Raw genomic sequence first — 18,986 nt, 5'->3', positions numbered from 1 at the left:
GAGTTCTCCTGTGAAGCCATCTGGTCCTGGGCTTTGTTTTTTTGGTAGATTTTTGATCACAGCTTCAATTTCAGTGCTTTTAATTGGGTTGTTCATAATTTCTATTTCTTCCTGGTTCAGTCTTGGAAGATTGAACTTTTCTAAGAATCTGTCCATTTCTTCCAGGGTATCTATTTTATTGCCATATAGTTCTTCATAATAGTCTCTTATAATCCTTTGTATTTCTGCATTGTCTGTTGTAACCTCTCCTTTTTCATTTCTAATTTTGTTGATTTGATTCTTCTTTTTTTCTTGATGAGTCTGGCTAAAGGTTTGTCAATTTTGTTTATCTTGTCAAAGAACCAGTTTTTAGTTTTATTAATCTTTACTATTGTTTCTTTCATTTCTTTTTCATTTATTTCTACTCATATCTTTATGATTTCTTTCCTTCTACTAATTTTGGGGTGTTTTTTTGTTCTTTTTCCCGTTGTTTTAGGTGTAAAGTTAGGTTGTCTATTCGATGTTTTTCTTGTTTCTTGAGGTAGGATTGTATTCCCTCTTAGAACTGCTTTTGCTGCATCCCATAGGTTTTGAGTTGTCGTGTTTTCATTGTCATTTGTTTCTAGCAAGTTTTTTATTTCCCTTTTGATTTCTTCAGTAACCTGTTGGTTATTTAGAAACGTGTTGTTTAATCTCCATGTGTTTGTGTTTCTTACAGTTTTTTTTCTTGTAATTGATATCTAGTCTCATAGCTTTGTGGTCAGAGAAGATGCTTGATATGATTTCAGTTTTCTTAAATTTACTGAGGTTCGATTTGTGACCCAAAATGTGGTCTTTCCTGGAGAATGTTCCATGTGCACTTGAGAAGAAGGTGTATTCTTCTGCATTTGGATGCATTTGATATCCTGAAGATATCAATGAGATCCATCTCATCTAATGTATCATTTAAGACTTGTGTTTCCTTATTAATTTTCTGTTTTGATGATCTGTCCATTGGTGTGAGTGGGGTGTTAAAGTCTCCTACTATTATTGTGTTACTGTCAGTTTCTCCTTTTATGTCTGTTAGTGTTTGTCTTATGTATTGAGGTGCTCCTATGTTGAACAAGCAGGTTCTTTCTGAGTGTATGGGAAGGCGGACAGCAGACTGCCCTCATTGATATACTTTATTTCTAATACTTTTGCATGTACTTGCTGCTTCTTATAATCACTTAAGAAACATTGTTTTTATATGGCTGGAACTATGTAATTGGATTTGGCGATAACAAGCCACCACCAAATTTTCACTTGCATCTCACGTTCATTGAATGCCTGAGCTGCAGCATCTTTCCTGAGGCCGAAGGACTTTTACCAGTGATGTCTTAAAACTAACCCTTACATTTCTCAGAGCATATCAGTTTGGTTTCTTGATCAGCAGATTCCAATAACAAACTGCTATTTTGTCTGCAGGCAGCTATTGGTTGTTACAAATCCTGCTCTATTGGCATTTTGGTGTACAAAGGACAGTAGGGACTTCTCTTTTATCCAAGCGTCCTTTTAAACATATAATAGTTGTCACTCCATTTTATTTCAACATGTTCTAAATATTTGACAAGGCAGTTCCCCAGATCTCCTGTATATCACGTAATTTGTCTTTTGCTGATAAAGATTTTCATTCTGAATTTCATCTAGAATACTTAATTATGATCAAATATGAACAACAAATCCAAAATACCGTGACTTGCTTGTGTTACTGGTAGTCTGACTGAATCATGCTGACTGGCTGTGGTGCCACTTTAATCACACAGTCATTGACCACATAGGAGTGCAAGACACCAGAAACATGTCCACACTTATATTTCACCTTGTCTTCTCACCACACCTGTGAAGTAAATGCAGAAGGGGGCTGTTAGCACCTCATTTGTATAGATGGGAGAAATCAAACCTGTAGAAGGAATCAACCTGCCTAAAGTCTTAGAGTGAATTGATAAAAGAGCTTGATTTAGTATTTAACCTTCCTGAATTTGGAGTTCTAAATATAGTCACCCCCTGATGAAGATACTTTTAGGCAGCATTGAAGAAGAAAGAAAAGAGAACTATTTTAATGTATGCAGTAGGACTGGCAAAGAGGTTTAGCTAATTATCAAAGGCTTATGACAAGGTGGAAGTCCTCCTTCTGTCCCTTTCGTTACCATGGATTCACACAGCGTCCCACGGGCCAGAGGGGGAAAGTACAGTAAAGGCTTAGGAGGGTGGAAGTGCCGGGCCACCATCAGGGCATCATCAAGAGGGACCATTTATAATCCATAGCAAGTCTGCTAGTTAGTTCCATCAGCCTAGTTCATAGAACTAAATGTGTCATTTAAATTGAGTTTAATTTGAAGTCTAGTCAATAAAGAGATTTCATTTGGAAGCAGTCTCCTAACATACATCTGCATAAAAGGCCCTAGATAATTGAGGCCTGAAATGTGAAAAAAGAAAAGAGAGAGAAAACGCTGTGACATGTCTTCAGATGTCCGAAGTAGGCTGTTAGACCTGCCCACAGTCAGGGACTGGTTTCCAGCGTGGCTGCAGTCCCAGCCCCACCTGCCTGGAGACCAGCTGCATCCTGTGTTGCCCCTGGCTTCCAAGGGTAGCTGGTTCTTCTCCAAAGGGCTGCTTCACCTTTGTGTTTTCTCCCCCAGAATCCCGCCGCATTCTGCTTCCTGTGGTTCTCCATCACATCCACCTTCACCTGAGGCAGCAGAAGGAGCTGCTTATCTGCTCAGGGATTCTCGGCAGCATCTTCTCCATCGTCAAGACCAGCTCTCTGGTAGTGACCCTAGACCTGTGCCACCCCCGGCCCTAAGCTCTGTCCCCGTCCTGTGTCAGTTTAGCCAAAGGCAGACCAACAAAGATCATTTTGTTCACTTCCCAGTCAGAGAAGCTTTCATCAGTGACAGGAAGGTGCCCAAGTGAATGGAGGCCTGCCTATGTGTGCCCAGCAGGCTTTTCAACACAACACAGTCTTGCTATTTAAAAAAACAAAAAAAGTACTGCTGTAAATACACCCAGAAACATAGTCATCTGTAGTACCAGAAAACCCCATCCCATGCTGCTTGCTCTGTTTCTATCACAAGACATTACTTCTGTATTCCTGGGAGTGTTCTGAGGATACTCAGGCACGAACGAGCACAAGGAGGCAGGCCCAGGCTGAGAGGCAGCTTGCTCATTCAGACTTTTCTGTCAGCTTCCTGGCAGCTTGATTCCACCCATATGGTATTCCTATACCACACCAGATGAGACAGGGTGTACGAGCGATACATGTTGCCCACAATAGTTCTCAGCCTCATGGGATGCTGGAGTGGTACTTCAGGGCTCAGGTTTCAGCTGGTAGTGCTTTTGCCTATTTTCTTTCTTCTTTATTTTTAGTTTTTTAGAAGAGACCCATCTTAGAAGGGAGGGGAGATAAGGAAGGCAGAAAAACATGTATCAGGCAAGGATAAGGGTAGGAATTTATTTTAATTATCTTTGTGTTATATGTTTATACTATGGAAGAAATGAGTATTTCTTTTAGAAAACTTGAAAACTTTAGGAAAGTATAAAAAAATTTAAAATAAGACTGAGTCTTTATTTACACAATCTTTCCAAGTTGAGATAAGGTTTCTGGAGAATAAAATTTCAAGTGCATTTAAAATAAATACCAGGAACCAAGTGATACAAACATAGGAGGTTAGGTTGTCTGTGAAGATGGCATGGGAGAGGTGCAGAGAAGAAAAAATGTGCTTGGTTTGAACAGGATGCAAGGACTCAATAGGGTGCTCTGGTATCTGGTATCCAGACTTAAAGGACCATCTGGTGATAGTGGCCCACCTTGGCAGAGTGACTACAATGGCTGTAGTGGCCCTTTTGTTTGCTCTTGGCTCCAGGCAAGGCCTGGCAGCTCTCCTTCCCACCAAGCCTCAGAGAAGCAACACCAGGCACATAAGGTGTACTGGTGACCCGGGGTCAGCTTGAGGGGATGGGAGGCTGGTTACTAAAGGAAAGAGATAAATTGCAGGGGAAAAGCAAGGGGAGGGGAAGGATGAAAAAGGAATGGGAACAAGTGAAAATCTGAAGGAAGTGATCTGGTTGTATTTGTGGGGTTAGAGACTAACCCCACAGCTACTCAAAGAGCCACCACAGGTTTTAAAAGCATTATAATTAGTTCAACAACTGAGGAAGAAGACTGTGGTCCCAAGAGCCTTTCAAATCTTTCTTGAGGAATGGGACTCAGTAAAACTACATTGAATGGATAGCTGGCCGGGGGTGGGGGGATGGATGAAATTTAAGCTCCACTAAAGCAGAGATCTTACCTTTCTTGATCACTTGTGTATGCTCAGGTTTTCAAACAGTTACTGGCCCATGGTAGATACTTAGTGAATGGTGGGTTGATAGATGGATGGACATTTGGACCAGTAATAGTATAAAGGGACTGGAGAAGAGGCAATGGGAATCTCTTTGTGAGATCATGAAAATCAGGCTGTAGGATATGGATTGCATGTGAGAGGTCTAGAAAAAGATAGCACAGACTCTTCCTAAAGTCAGAACTTGCTGACTGGGAAGCAACCCTCAATGAGGAAGCGTGCTCCATTATTTTTGTGAGGCTGCCTAAGAAGGAAACACCGAGACCAGGGTCTTTCTGGTGGACCAAGGAATGTGAGCAGGAATGCCAAGGAGCTAGAGGGAGCATGTCTGGGCAGCAGTCAGGCTTGGCAGAGAGTGAGGTCACGCACAGAGAAAATGGTCCTGAGGAAGACTGAGATACTTCTGTGTGCATTAGCAGTAGGGAAGGTGCTGCCTGCACACCCTGTGGTGTGAACTCTACCATTTTCTCAGAGTGTTAGTCAGCAGTGCTGTGCTCTCTCCTAACTATTCTAGGAAAATCAAGAAGACATTTAACTTAGGATCTTCGTTTCGCCCTTGTGTATCTAGACTAATGTATCTGCCTGAGGTTCAGAATTGCAGGTGTCAGGGTGTTGCTGTGTTAGGCTCAGTCTCCAGCCCCCAAACCAGGGCAACAGCAGCAGGTGTGCCTCCCCTCCTCGCAGAGCTGTTGTTCCAGGTTCCTTGACACTGCATGCCAGTGAGGCTGGGGGCTCGGTGTTGAGAGTTAAGTCAGAAGACGGCTCCTGACCGTGGCTGATTTAGTAAGTACTGCCCACTGCACTTCAGCCAGCCTGGCGCTAACGCTGTGCTCTCTTGCTGCTCGCTCCAGGAGGCAGATGTGATGGAGGAGGTAGAAATGATGGTGGAAAGCCTCTTGGACGTGCTCTTACAGACTCTGCTCACCATCATGAGCAAATCGCACGCTCAGGAGGCGGTAAGAGGGCAGCGGTGCCCGCAGTGCACAGCGGAGATCACTGTTAGTAACTAACATTCAGGTTTTCTTGCTTTCTTTTCTAACCCGGGGCTCCTCCACACAGAACCTCATCTCACATCACACCACCCTCATCTCAGCTTCCCTCCCTGCATGGTTGTCCGCATGCTGCCCTTTTCCCCTCTCCAGCTGGACTCCATCTCCACTCTAGGTTCATACTCAGAGGAGTGTACTTAGGGACAGACCCAGGGATGCTTCCTGTCCTGTTTTCCTGTACACAGTCTCCACTGGCTTTTGCCTTTGAGCCAGGTCTCTTTCTGTAATATGGAATAAAGCAGAGAATGAAGGTGACAGCTGTCGACTGTTCCTTCTAGGAGCAGGCTCTCGCCAGTGATGTGTGCACCACAGTAATTTTCTCACAGTCTGCTTCTACCTACAGGTTAGTTGCTTTTGGCCACAGTTCAGTTCAGTCCCTCACAGTATTTGTATCTAAATGTCGAGCATCAGGGAAAACATGATGATGTAGAATGGCACTGGCATTGTTGGACATTGGTCTCCCATGATCTAACTAGGAGAGAAACAGACTGGGAGAGCCTTGCAGGAGAGGCAGAGAGACACCCCCCAGCCCCCGCTGCTCCTATGCAGTGTGCACTTCCTAGCCCTGATGTTGGGACATGATAAACAGCTTGCTGGGGATCTTCCTGTTGGCAGGTGGGAGACTACAGTGATCCCTTTGTAGAAAAGCTCCTGTGGGAGCAAGTCAAGCTCCAGCACATTAGGGAGAGCAGAGAGCAGATGTGTTCTAGAGCATATGGGCTTGGAAAGAATGTCTGCTCCCTTAGGAACTCCTATGCAAGACACTCTCACTATAGGTAAGAACATATGTTCCCTGGCGTGTCCTGGTAGCCCATCCTTCTAATGAGCAATGACATAGTGCTGGCTTGGGCCAGACCCTGCTTTATCCACTTTATAAACAGTAACTCACTAGCTATACTAAAGAAGTGATTTATTTCATATACATCTAATGAAGATAACAACAGTTTATTGAGCACTTCTTTACGTGCTGGCCTTTTTACTTAAATGCTCTATGTACATTAATGCATCTGATTCTCAAAACAAATTATGGCTTATGTCCATTTCTTCAGATAAAACTGAGGTTCATGTACCTGTTATATATTTTGCATACATATATGTCTAATAATTTCATGAGTCGCAAAAGGATTTGAGAGACTAAAAAAGAATTGTCATAGTCCCACAAACTTAAAAACATTTGAAAACTGCCCATATGAAGTCATTTTTCCTCCGTCTCTTCTGAGGAGGCAGCCTTGTAAGAGGAAACCGTGCTCAGCAGCCCCATGACAGAAGTTTCCAAGAGATGGTAAAAGTCTTTGAAGTCTTAAGCCAGGGTTTTCATCTGCATACCCCAGTTGGAACCTGAAGAAATTTTAAAGACTCATTTTTTTTTTAATCTTTAAATTTTTACTTAGAGCCATTATTAGCTCATCTTCTCAGAAAGGTCAGTTTTGACTCCTCTGCTTTCCCGAGGGTCATGTTGATCTATTGTGTTCCATCTCCAGCAATCACATGTCAGCTCTGGGAGTTCCCAGAGGAGATCCTTGTAGAAAGACTGCTCCAGCCCAGCAGGATGGGCAGAGTCCAAATTCTGTCCAGAGAAGTCTGAGCTCCCTGTTCCCAGGGGCCCCTCCAGACTTTAGTATGGTGCCCTGGCAGCATATAATGACAAAGGACTATGCAGCCGAAAGTTCCCTAGGGAAAAAACTAGAATATCTGTCTCATTTGGCAGTACTTCTTTCTTGTGGGCTAAGATTTATCAATTAGCCCCATGCTGCAGCAGTCTTTGGAGAAGGCAATGGCACCCCACTCCAGTACTCTTGCCTGGAAAATCCCATTGATGGAGGAGCCTGGTAGGCTGCAGTCCATGGGGTTGCTAAGAGTCGGACACGACTGAGCAACTTCCCTTTCACGTTTCACTTTCATGCATTGGAGAAGGAAATGGCAACCCACTTCAGTATTCTTGCCTAGAGAATCCCAGGAATGGGGGAGCCTGGTGGGCTGCCGTCTATGGGGTCGCACAGAGTCGGACATGACTGAAGCGACTTAGCAGCAGCAGCAGTCTTATTAAAACTCCCAAGCCCTCCAGGCACCTCTTTAGCAGAAAAGAAAATTCATTTTCAGGGCCAGAGTTGTCACCTTCCCTCCCATGATCATTGGGGCCATCTCAGACCCTTCCTTCTCTCCTTGCCCTCTGTGGATTGGGGGAACACAGCTCTTGTGATTGGCTTTGCTAAGTGTATTTTGTGTTGTTCCCCAGGGCGAGTATGTGTCCTGCCTTCTCTCGCTGCTCCGCCAGATGTGTGACACGCATTACCAGCACCTCCTGGACAACTTCCAGAGCAAAGATGAGCTCAAGGTAGGCCGAGAAACACTGACCTTTCACCTAGGAAAGGAAGCACACGCTAAGACTGCCCAGCAGTTTTTCCCCCTGCCAGTAGAGAAGTACAAGAGGCCTGCCCTGCTGAGAGTGGAAGATTTACCAGCCTCGCTTTATGTATGGCTTCCAGAAGCAGATAGCCAGTGGTATTCCCATACAGCCAGACCCCAGGAACACTGGCAAGTCTTCCCTGACTGATCACAACCCTGTGACCATGTGCCTCTAGGAGACACTTCTCTGGGCCATACTGATTATCAGTCAACCAGGACTCTTCCCTCTCTTATAAACACAGCAGTTGAGTTGTAGGTTACCCATGAAATAGGCTTCACTGTTTAATAACTGTAGTAATAATAATAATGACAACTTTTCTTCAGTAAAACATATTTCTGAAAGATTCATATTTGTAGAGAGCAAATACCAACACTGTCCATTGGCTATCACTATGGATCTAGAGCACCGAGGGCAGATAGTCCAGAGAAGTGGGCCCATGGTCCAGATGACGGGAGAGTGTTCCCAAACTGTGAAGGGTGTCAGCTGCTGACAGACTCCAAGGGCTTGTGTGTTTGCATTAGACCATGCTACTGAGTTCATCCCTGGATAAAGGAACTGTTGTAAACTTTATGTCTATGCTTTGCCTCCATCCAGAGTCAAGTCACTTGTCAATATTTCATAGTAATACACTATACTGTTTTCCATTTGTGTAATCTTTATTAATCATATGAGTTAATCAGTATCACTAACACTTTAAAGTATCATTAACACATTAAAGTATCACTAACGCTTTCTGGTGTTTGATCTGGCCCACCTTTCCACAAATGTGGGTCTCTGCAGATTGTTGTCCCTAACTTACTGCGGTGAGGCCAGCCTGTCTTCTCAAAGGGATGAACTTGACAGCCCTTAAAATGAGCCATAAGTTAACCAGGGCCTGGAGCTCATATCCAGGTCAAGCAATGCTTGAGCTGGGGTGTAGAGCTTGAAAATCCAGTCCTGACTGTTCTAGATCATTTTCATCGTATGTGTGTGTGTTTGTGAGAGAGAGAAGGACACTAACCAATTCTCAATCAGAAGCATCATTCCCTTACTTTTTAATTAAATGTTTGTTTTTATCACAGCAGTATGTATATACAATTTTAAAAGCCAAAGCATCTTATAAAGTGTGTAATATAAAACTGGTTCCTTGGCTCAACCTGACCACGTCTACCCACTACTCCCGCAAAGCAGCCACTTTGAACTCTTCTTTTGTTCTTCAAGTAGCTTCTACTGCCATTTAAATTTTTAAAATTTTTAGTTATTGTTTATTTTCTTCTTCCCACAGAAAGTGAGGCTGATTCTCCTGAGTCAGCAAGCCTTTCATTAACCAGTCTTTGCACTGTTCTCATTGCTTTCATGGAGAAGCACATTTTTGGAGATACTTACTCATCTGTCCCTGAAGTGCTTCTCCAGTCCATGTGTTCTTTTTTTTTTTTTTTTTTCCTCTAATTTTATTTTATTTTTAAACTTTACATAATTGTATTAGTTTTGCCAAATATCAAAATGAATCCACCACAGGTATACATGTGTTCCCCATCCCGAACCCTCCTCCCTCCTCCCTCCCCATACCATCCCTCTGGGCCGTCCCAGTGCACCAGCCCAGTCCATGTGTTCTTAACACCCAAGAAAACAAGTTCTTACAATCAAGTGCTCAGGGGCCATCCCCCACAGATTGAGACCAGTGGACTCAGTTGTCAGTTGGATGCCGTGTCTGCTGGACCTCCTCTGTTTTGGCCTTTAGGCACTGGGCTGAGCAGGTATAGCACTGCATCTCTTCTCCCCAGTTTGGGACTGGCCTGGGGCAGTGGCCAGACCTCACTGCCATGCAGCCCTCTAAGAGAAAAGCAACTCATGAAGGGAGCCAGAGTATCACCCACTGGTCCCCTCCATTCTCATGATCTAGAGGTCAGAGAACCTGTTGAGGAGGTATGTGCTGCAGTGGTAGAGGTGGCGCCTCACATCAGATTTTCCTCTCGGCCCAGGAATTCCTGTTGAAGATTTTCTGCGTGTTCCGGAACCTGATGAAGATGAGTGTCTTTCCTCGGGACTGGATGGTGATGAGACTTCTTACAAGCAAGTGAGTGTGGAAGGGCCCTGTGCCAGCCTCCATGCAGCTGTCCCCAGAATATTACATGTGAGAGAAGAAGCTAGATGGAAACTTGTCAAGGTCAAAGCTGTAGGGACAGAGAGGAGAGGGTTTAAATGTGAAAGTGTTTGGAAGCACAGTCAGCAGGACTTTGCCATTTACCAAAGTTCAAGGAGGAGAAATAGTCAAAGATAGTTCAGAAGTAGAGCCTAAGTGCCTGGCAGATGGTGTCATGGTAAGGGTAGGAAAGGAACTTTTATGAATGTGAGCTGTGATACCAGAGGAGGGCTCCTGCTTGAGGAGGGCCTGATCATTGGCCTCTGTTGCTCTGTGGTTTCAGGCAGCATCCCAAGCCCTCCTCTTGACTTGATTTGTGTTTTCTGCCAGACACTGCTCATCCCCCACAGCTAGTGCTAATTACTCACCCAAGACTGTGAGGCTCTGCCCACCTCTGACACTGGCCACAGAATTCACTCCAAGGTTGACCCTGCTTGTCTGCCCCATTCATATTTCTGCCCTGTGGTTCTCACTGGCAAAGTGAACAAGTCACGTGGGTGGTAGGGTGCTTGTTGTCGGGTCCCCTTGTGCTCAGGAGAAGGCCACTTAGCATCCACTCTCTAGCCTACTGCCTCCTCCCTCTGATTGGCCTTTTACATTGGCATTATGCAGAATGTAGTGAAATTATTTGTGTTAGATTTATTAGCAAGGTGTCAGGATGGTCTTTCTACTCTGTACCTTTTATAATGCTCTTTTTTTTTGAAAACTGCAAACGTTTCATACAGAACAGAAGAATGGTTATAAACAGTGTTGCAGAGATATTTCCTTAAATAGTGGATTTTCCATTTGACCCCCTCTTGTTTCTGTCTCTTAGTTCTACTCAGAGCACTTCAGGCTCTCCAGCCCATTCTGCAGGAGCAAGCCTCTTCTTTCAAGGCTTTTACTTTTCAAATTTATTTGCTGGTAATAAGTCTCTCTAATGCACTGTTTTTGCCTTGCCCCTCTTCTGCACCAGAGCTTAGGTGGTCATTGTTAGGTGTAAGCTCCTTTGCCAGGCATCCAATGCCCTTGGTAATTAAACCCTTACTCGCCTGTCTCACTTCACTTTCTCTCTCCCTTAACCTGTGCTCTTGACTCTAGCAAGCCAGCCTCGCATTAACCCTTAAACATGCCCAAGCAAAAATTGAGAGTGATATTCTAGATCAAAGGCTGAAATCAAATTACTTACACATGAAAATAACAGTATATGATAAAAGTAGAGATTTAATAACTGTAAACCCCTGTTAATCAAGTGGAGTAGTAGAATGATACTCTAAGTCCTCTGTTGGTCATAATACAGGTTCATTTTCCTAAGATTCCCCCAAATACTAGAATCACTCTTTGAACTGGAAGAAGCCTGAAAGAACCATGAAACCTTACTCCCCTCCTTTTATAGGGAAACTGTGGCCAAAGAAAAGTAGTGCCAAGACCAGGTATCAGCAGAGCTTGGTCTAGAACCCACTGGTAGGGCACTTCTCCATAGGGGGTTTTTTGTAGGGTTTGTGCCATGTATTCCTCTCACTGGGGCTTCCAGGTGGCTCAGGGCTAAAGAATCCACCTGCCAATGCGGGAGACATGGGTTCTATCTCTGGGTTGGGAGGATCCCCTGGAGAAGGAAATGGCAGCCCCCTCCAGTATTCTTGCCTGGGAAATCCCATAGGGAGAGGAGCCTGGTGGGCTACGGTCCATGGGGTCGCAAAGAGTCGGACACAACTGAGCACGCACGCACATCCTTCTCCCTTAAAGTCACATCTTACACGAGAGCTACTTGTACTCAGAAAGCTTGCACATGGGCCGCAGACCACGGATGCTCAGCTGTAGGGTGCCATTGTCAGTCCTTTAACTCTGCCGACACCTTGTCCTCACTGCAGCATCATAGTCACCACTGTCCAGTACCTGTCTTCTGCGCTGCACAAGAATTTCACAGAGACAGACTTCGACTTTAAGGTAGGAGCTCCTAAGATCCGTCACTATCTTTGTAATAACCATAGAAAGCCAAAAACCAGACTCCCTGTTTTCATTTTTGTTTTTGTTTTACTTAAAACAGCTGTTTTATTTTGCTCACAGGTTTGCAGGTCAGGAATTTGAGAAGGATTCAGCTAAGTGTCTGATAGGTGGCTGGAGGCTTTCTTAATCTGTTCATAGTATCAAACAGCTTCCAGGCTTGATAATGATTAGAGTATAACCTAAGAAACCCCTGTTGGAGATGCTGGGAGCTAGAAACCCATGAGTTTGTTTTCCAGTCCAGAATCAACACTGTTGGTTTCAGAGAAGTCAAGAAAGCAGGGGAAAGTCCTGTTTGCAAAGATATTTTCTAAAAATCAAGATCTTAACACTGAAATGAATTCTGTGCTACATGCATATATTTAGAATCTCTCCTTGCAAGGTTAAGAACTCAGGCTGTCACATATTTCCTCTTTCTCTCTCTCTCTAGGTGTGGAATTCTTATTTTAGCCTGGCAGTTCTGTTCATAAATCAGCCAAGCCTTCAGCTAGAAATCATTACTTCCACCAAGAGGAAGAAGATTCTAGATAAGTAAGACATATGTCTCTTATTCATCTTCCTACATGTGCCCAGATGGGGTTATGTTTCCAGGAGGGGCTCCTAGAGACATCTACAAGGTTCTCATTGAGGTGGCTTCCCAAGGAGCCAAGTGTAAGAGCTCAACTGAGAGCAAAATGACTTTGTCTTTTGGAAAGCGCTAGAAACAGAGCTGAAATGCTGGCCTCCTGTCTTCCTGAACCTTCTCGTGCTAATAGCTGGTTCCTGTGTTCTATTCCAAGGTACGGGGACATGCGTGTGATGATGGCTTATGAACTCTTCAGCATGTGGCAGAATTTGGGTAGGTCTTTTCTCCACACTCTTCCCTTACACATATTGCATGGCCAAATAAGAAGTTACAAGACTAATTACTTCCCCCAGGTTTTATGAATGTTAATTCAGACCCAAGAGAGCTTCACATATCTTTAGCATAACACCTCAGATGGATGGTATAGTGTAGCACATGTGCACAAAGCCCTTGGCAGGGAGAGTTAAGCTGAGAAATAAGACCCCAGCGATACATATGCACAGACCCTTTTTTGAGAACAAAAGTCAAAAGGAGAAAAAGAAGATGAGGCTGTAAGAATATAATGTCTGAGGCTCTGAGAATATAAGATCCTCTGGGCTGTCCATGTCCCAGTCCAGGTGTCACAGGCTCAGAAGCCCAGTTAGCACATGAGCAAGGGTAGCTGTTCTTTTTAGTAAAGATTGAAACCCTTCATGGGTCTCTGGCATTCAGGCATCCAGACGAGGTTCCCACTGCCAGGTACATGTACGAAGGGAACTGCCGCATCTAGGTGAGACTGATTTTAGTCTCTTTTCTTTCGACAGCTTCTCTTTGCAGCATCTCTAATATCCAGCACTCTGAATCTTGAAATTGTCAGGTTTTGGTGGAATCCTTGGGGTGCACTGGTAACTAGGTGGGCCGTCCTTTGCTTCTGTCGGCTTCTTAGATAGGCCTGCCTGGATGCCAGAGAAGCCGCTGCTGTTCTTCCCAGTGAGATCTGCTTTCAACTAAGCTCATGACTCTGAAGTCTTAGGAAGGATAGCCATAACATCTCATAGTCCTCCACCAACCATCCTAGTCACAACCCTAGAAGCAGCAAGCAAGATGCAAGGCATTTATGCCAGCCCTGGCGCCTTCCATCCCTGAGTGGGGCTGCATTTCCCCAAACCAGCTCTCTAGCTTCAGTGCTCATACCCTCTGCATCCAGCACTGTCCAGATATAAATGTTCACCCTGAAGTTGATTCTGAAATTCCCAGAAACACAAGGGACCAGCTATACCAAATACCAAGATTGGAATATGCAGAATCTGCCTCCAGGCTAGCTAACACTTGCTCCTTAGATAGGCTTTCAACATGGAAGAATTCAAAAACCATGTCAGATTTCCCCCAAGAAAGCCATTCCTACCTCATTGTTTTTGGTGGAAATGACATTTTCTAGTTCTCAGGAACTGATTTTGCTTGACTGTAACAGTCACTACACAGGCCCACAGTTTGTCCCCGAGTCTCTGAAGGACTGAAAACAGAGCTCTGGAAGATGGTTCACTCTGTTTCACCTTTACAAGGAAGAGAAAAGTTCTGTCCCGTAGTCTTCAAGACTGGCCCTGGATTCTGGGAACATGCCCCAACTGACAGGCTAGTCACAGGGAAATTCATACTACACTCTTCCCGTGGGCAGGCCTCATTAAGAAAATTGAGAGATGAGCCAAACTGGTTTGAATAAATATAGTGCTACAATCAAAAATGCAATGTGAAGGCAAGGGGTGGGATCGGAGGTACACGTACAGAGTCTCTCAGCCAGTCTGTCAAGGTACGGCTGTGCAGGAGGCTCCTGCTAACTCAAGAGAGGGACTCTTAGGCACATTTGTGCACCGATGATGAAGAGGCTTATGGACTTCAGACGTCTAGCAGACCGAACATCCTCATCACTTAAATGCCTCTGGGTACAGGCAGAAACCCCAGGGTCAGTGCATTGTGTTTAAGTAGAAATTGATGAATTTTCCTTGCTGAATAAATACTGTGAACAGACTATGGGAAACTATTGCAGGGTACTCAGAAATCCTATTCTATCTAGAGTAGTGACTCTGCTCCTGAACCTCAGGATGATTTTCAGGTAGTTTGTAGAACCTCCCAGCAAATTCTTTGGAAAGAACTTGTACCTGTTGAATTTTCTTTCAACTGGACTGAGCCAATTTAGTCTGCAAACTCTTAAAAAGCCAAGGGAAGGGAATATCTCAGAAGCCCATAGAGGAGAGCTTTCTGTGTTCTCTGATGCTCCCAGTGAAGGTCAGATCATGTGCTGTGGCCCTACTCGGGAAGCTTCTGTGGCTGGAGCATATACTTCTATCTGCTGGGTTGTGTTGTGCAGGTGAACATAAGATCCACTTCATTCCGGGAATGATTGGCCCATTCCTGGGTGTGACACTAGTCCCACAGCCTGAAGTGCGGAATATCATGATTCCCATCTTTCACGACATGATGGACTGGGAGCAGAGGAAAAACGGCAACTTCAAACAGGTGAGACCCCCACCCCCCGCTGGTGGTGTTAGGGTACTCTTCCCTGGAATGGACCCCTTTTACCCTGGCACATGATGCGGATGGCCAAGCTGTAGTTCTAGTGTAGTTCTTGGCCGTCTTGAGTCCCATCCGAGGGTTTCCCTCCCTTGCTGGCCAGAAGTGATTTGTGGATTTTCTTCATGAAGTGCTATCAGAGAAGAATCAGAGGATAAGAACTGAACATCATGTGAAAGGACTTTTCTGATCAAGGAGAGAGTGACTGAGACTGTAACCTCCCAGCTTCACTCAGAGGGCGGTCCCAGGAGCATGTTGTCTTTTCTCTCTCGAGGTTCCCCAGTGCATATGGTCCAGGCATTTCTATGGCTAGAGCCCAGACCAGAAAACTTATCAGAGCTGAGAACTTCACAGACTCCTGCACAGAGAGGGATAAGTGCTTGGTTTCTGACCACGTGGCTTCAGGCTGTGCCTCTGGGTGGTTCCTCTGCCACCCCTAAAGTGGAGGAGAGGGCCCCTGCCCTTGTATCTGTAGCTCCAAGGAATAGGACTAGGAACAACAGATAGAAAACAGTGATGGTAATACCAGTTTTAGCCAATAAAAGGAATAACTTGCTCGCAAAAAGTGATTTGCTATAAGCTGGCCTGGTTTCAGAGATGCGGAACTCCTCTCTGTTGGTGGTTCTCAAACAGAAGCTCCCTGGAGTCCTCTAGGGAAGAGTTCTCTGTTGCCTTGGGTACTGTAATCACTCCCCTCTAAGCTCCCTCCCAACTCTGTGATTCTGGGAAGAACCAGTGGTCTTAGAGTGAGTGATTCTAACACTGAGCAACAGACAAGGCAAACAGTAATTTTTTAATTTTTATTTATGTATTTTTATATTTACAAAGAGTAAAATTCACTCTTTGGGATTTACAGCTCTGTAAATTTTGGCAGACACATGAAAGTCATGTAACCACCATCACAATCAAGATTTTAAAAAACAATTTTAATTCCTAAAATTTCCATCTCGCTACCCCTTTATAGTCAAACCCTTCCCCTACCTTTAACCTGTGGCAACCATTGATCTTTTCTCCATCACTGTCATTGTGCCTTTTCCAGAGTGTCATGTAAAGGGAATCATGTAGACTGTAGCCTCTTGAGGCTGACTTCTTTCACTTAGAACAGTATGATTGCATCAGTTATCTTTGTTGTTATTCAGTCGATCAGTCCTGTCCAACTCTTTGCGACCCCTTGGACTGCAGCACACCAGGCTTCCCTGTCCTTCACCATCTCCCAGAGCTTTCTCAAACTCATGCCCATTGAGTCGGTGATGCCATCCAACCATCTTGTCCTCTGTCATCCCTTTCTCTTCCTGCCTTCAATCTTTTGCAGCATCAGGGTTTTTTCTAATGAATTGGCTCTTCACATCAGGTGGCCAAAGTATTGAAGCTTCAGCTTTAGCATCAGTCCTTCCAATGAATATTCAGGACGATCTCCTTTAGGATTGACTGGTTTGATCTCCTTGCAGTCCAAGGACTCTTATGAATCTTCTCCAACACCACCATTCAAAAGCATCAATTCTTTGGTGCTCAGTCTTTTTTATGGTCCAACTTTGTCACTGTTTACACTTTTTCCCCATCTATTTGCCATAAAGTGATGGAACCGGATGCCATGATCTTAGTTTTTTGAATGTTGAGTTTTAAACCAGCTTTTTCACTCTCCTTCCATAAATAAAAATTTCACCTTCATCAAGAGGGTCTTTAATTCCTCTTCACTTTCTGCCATAAGGGTGGTGTCATCTGTATATCTTAATTCCAGCTTGTGCTTCATTCAACTGGTGTTTCACATGATGTACTCTGCATATAAGTTAAATAAGCAGGGTGACAATATACAGCCTTGATGTACTCCTTTCCAATTTTGAACCAGTCCATTGTTCCATGTCCAGTACTAACTGCTGCATCTTGACCTACATAGAGGTTTCACAGGAGGCAGGTAAGGTGGTCTAGTATTCTCATCTCTTTTTAAGAATTTTCCACAATTTGTTGTGATCCATACTCAAAGGCTTTAGTGTAGTCAATGCAGGAGGCAGGTAAGGTGGTCTGGTATTCCCATCTCATTTTAAGAATTTTCCACAGTCAGAGGCTTTATAGTCAATTAAGCAGAAGTAGATGTTCTTCTGGAAATCTCTTTTTCTCTGATCCAGCGAATATTGGCAATTTGATCTCTGGTTCCTCTGCCTTTTCTAAATCCAGCTTAAACATCTGAAAGTTCTTGATTCATGTACTGTTGAAGCCTTGCTTTTAGAATTTTGAGCATTACTTTGCTAGCATATGAAATGAGTGCAATTGTGCAGTAGTTTGAATGTTCTTTGACATTGCCCTTCTTTGGGATTGGAATGAAAACTGACCTTTTCTTTTCAAGAATATTGGTTTTATAAAATAAAAGTAGCTCCACAGACCTGAAATGTTCAGTATTACCAATTATGACGTTATATTTGAAGACCTTAGCATTTTGTGTAACCTAGAGACATTGATTTTGCATACATTGATCTTTAGTGTCACGTTTTAAATTTCTCAGTTTCTCTTAGTAACTTCTCCCTTTATCAGCACTACAGGGAGTGAGGAAGTACTGTCCCTAAATCCTTCCATCACCAGCTCCTTTGAACTCCTATAGAAGTTCTGACCCTGGAATAGGCCTCAGAACGACCTGAGAGCTTGTAAAAACACACATTGCTGACCCCCCACAACCCCTGAGTTTTTGATCCAGTGGAGCCTGGGAATTTGTCTTTCTAATAAGATCTCTGGTGACTTGCTGCTGCTGGCCAGGGAGCCATTTTGAGAACTCCAGGAAACGGCTGTGCCCATTTTTGCACCGTCGTACCCTCTGCTGCTCCAGGTCCCCTCCCACCTTTGCCCTGTTCTGGAAAGCACAACCTATGCCTGCGTGTGTAAAGAGAGATCCCTACCTGACTTTGCATGACCCCAGGCAAGTCCCTGCTGGTGCCTTTTCTCCTCACAGAGAAAGGCAGACGACCTCAATCCCAAGGACTGCAGTCCTCAGACTTTGTGTGTCTTCCTAAAAGTATATTCAAGCAGCTGACTCGTTAGGCCAAATGTAGATGTACAGCCATCTCCACCCTGGCCGTAGCAGACCGCTATAAAAGGGCCATATTTATTCATCCATTTTCATTTTCCACTGATAGGATTTCAAAAGCCATAATTGCCCTCAATGACTTTTCTAATTCAGTTATTCTTTTACTACTTCATTGCCTTAGGACTCTGGCCTTGTGTAGAATGAGAAAATGCCTTTTGTTATAGCTCATTATTAAATGGAGCCATGCCATTTTTTGTTGATATAAAATATACAAATAATTGCACAGGACCACATTTCAAAGGTTAATGAGCAATTTAAAAGATTTTTTTTTTATCTTATATCACTTTAAAAGTAATTTCTCACTTAAGAGTAAATGCATTGAGGCCTATTAGGAAAGTGACTGAGCACTGTTGAAAGCCTTGCAAATTAGTGGGTTAGGAATGGACGCAGTGTTGCTCCTCACAGTTTAGGAATCAAGTAACAAGTGCAGGGGCCCCCAGTGACAAGGCAGCTGCAGGGGCAGCAGCAGTCCAAGGGCTCTAGGTCCTGTGAGGACAAAGAATGGAGCCTTTTCTCCTCAAGGACAATCTCTGAAGGAAACCCATCTCCCTCAGTGCAAACGAATGTCAGCCATTAAGGTGAGGACCAGGCCCCAGCAAGCGTCCTTTGTGACTAGCTGACGGAGGGTAAAATTCTAACCAAATATGTCTTGGGAAATAGATGGGGAAACAGTGGAAACAGTGTCAGACTTTATTTTGGGGGGCTCCAAAATCACTGCAGATGGTGACTGCAGCCATGAAATTAAAAGACGCTTACTCCTTGGAAGAAAAGTTATGACCAACCTAGATAGCATATTTAAAAGCAGAGACATTACTTTGCCAACAAAGGTCCGTCTAGTCAAGGCTATGGTTTTTCCAGTGGTCATGTATGGATGTGAGAGTTGAACTGTGAAGAAAGCTG

The 18,986-nt window shown here is 44.1% G+C and overlaps 1 protein-coding gene across 1 annotated transcript in view; it reads left to right on the top strand.

The window, feature by feature from the left end:
• The window catches only part of DOCK3 (dedicator of cytokinesis 3), a 283,176-nt gene that overhangs the window by 220,584 nt on the left and 43,606 nt on the right, over positions 1 to 18,986 (top strand). Inside the window, exons 25-32 of the mRNA XM_010851790.1 lie at positions 2,640 to 2,767; positions 5,192 to 5,296; positions 7,626 to 7,724; positions 9,758 to 9,852; positions 11,769 to 11,844; positions 12,332 to 12,432; positions 12,681 to 12,739; positions 14,811 to 14,959. Of these exons, the coding sequence (XP_010850092.1) occupies positions 2,640 to 2,767; positions 5,192 to 5,296; positions 7,626 to 7,724; positions 9,758 to 9,852; positions 11,769 to 11,844; positions 12,332 to 12,432; positions 12,681 to 12,739; positions 14,811 to 14,959 (812 nt within the window). The remainder of the gene's footprint in view (positions 1 to 2,639; positions 2,768 to 5,191; positions 5,297 to 7,625; positions 7,725 to 9,757; positions 9,853 to 11,768; positions 11,845 to 12,331; positions 12,433 to 12,680; positions 12,740 to 14,810; positions 14,960 to 18,986) is intronic.

This window comes from Bison bison, unplaced genomic scaffold (genome assembly GCF_000754665.1).
Source record: "Bison bison bison isolate TAMUID 2011002044 unplaced genomic scaffold, Bison_UMD1.0 scf7180017864304, whole genome shotgun sequence".
NCBI lineage: Eukaryota > Metazoa > Chordata > Mammalia > Artiodactyla > Bovidae > Bison > Bison bison.
The sequence above is the reverse complement of the archived record's forward strand: the minus strand, read 5'-3'. Positions and strand labels throughout refer to the sequence as shown.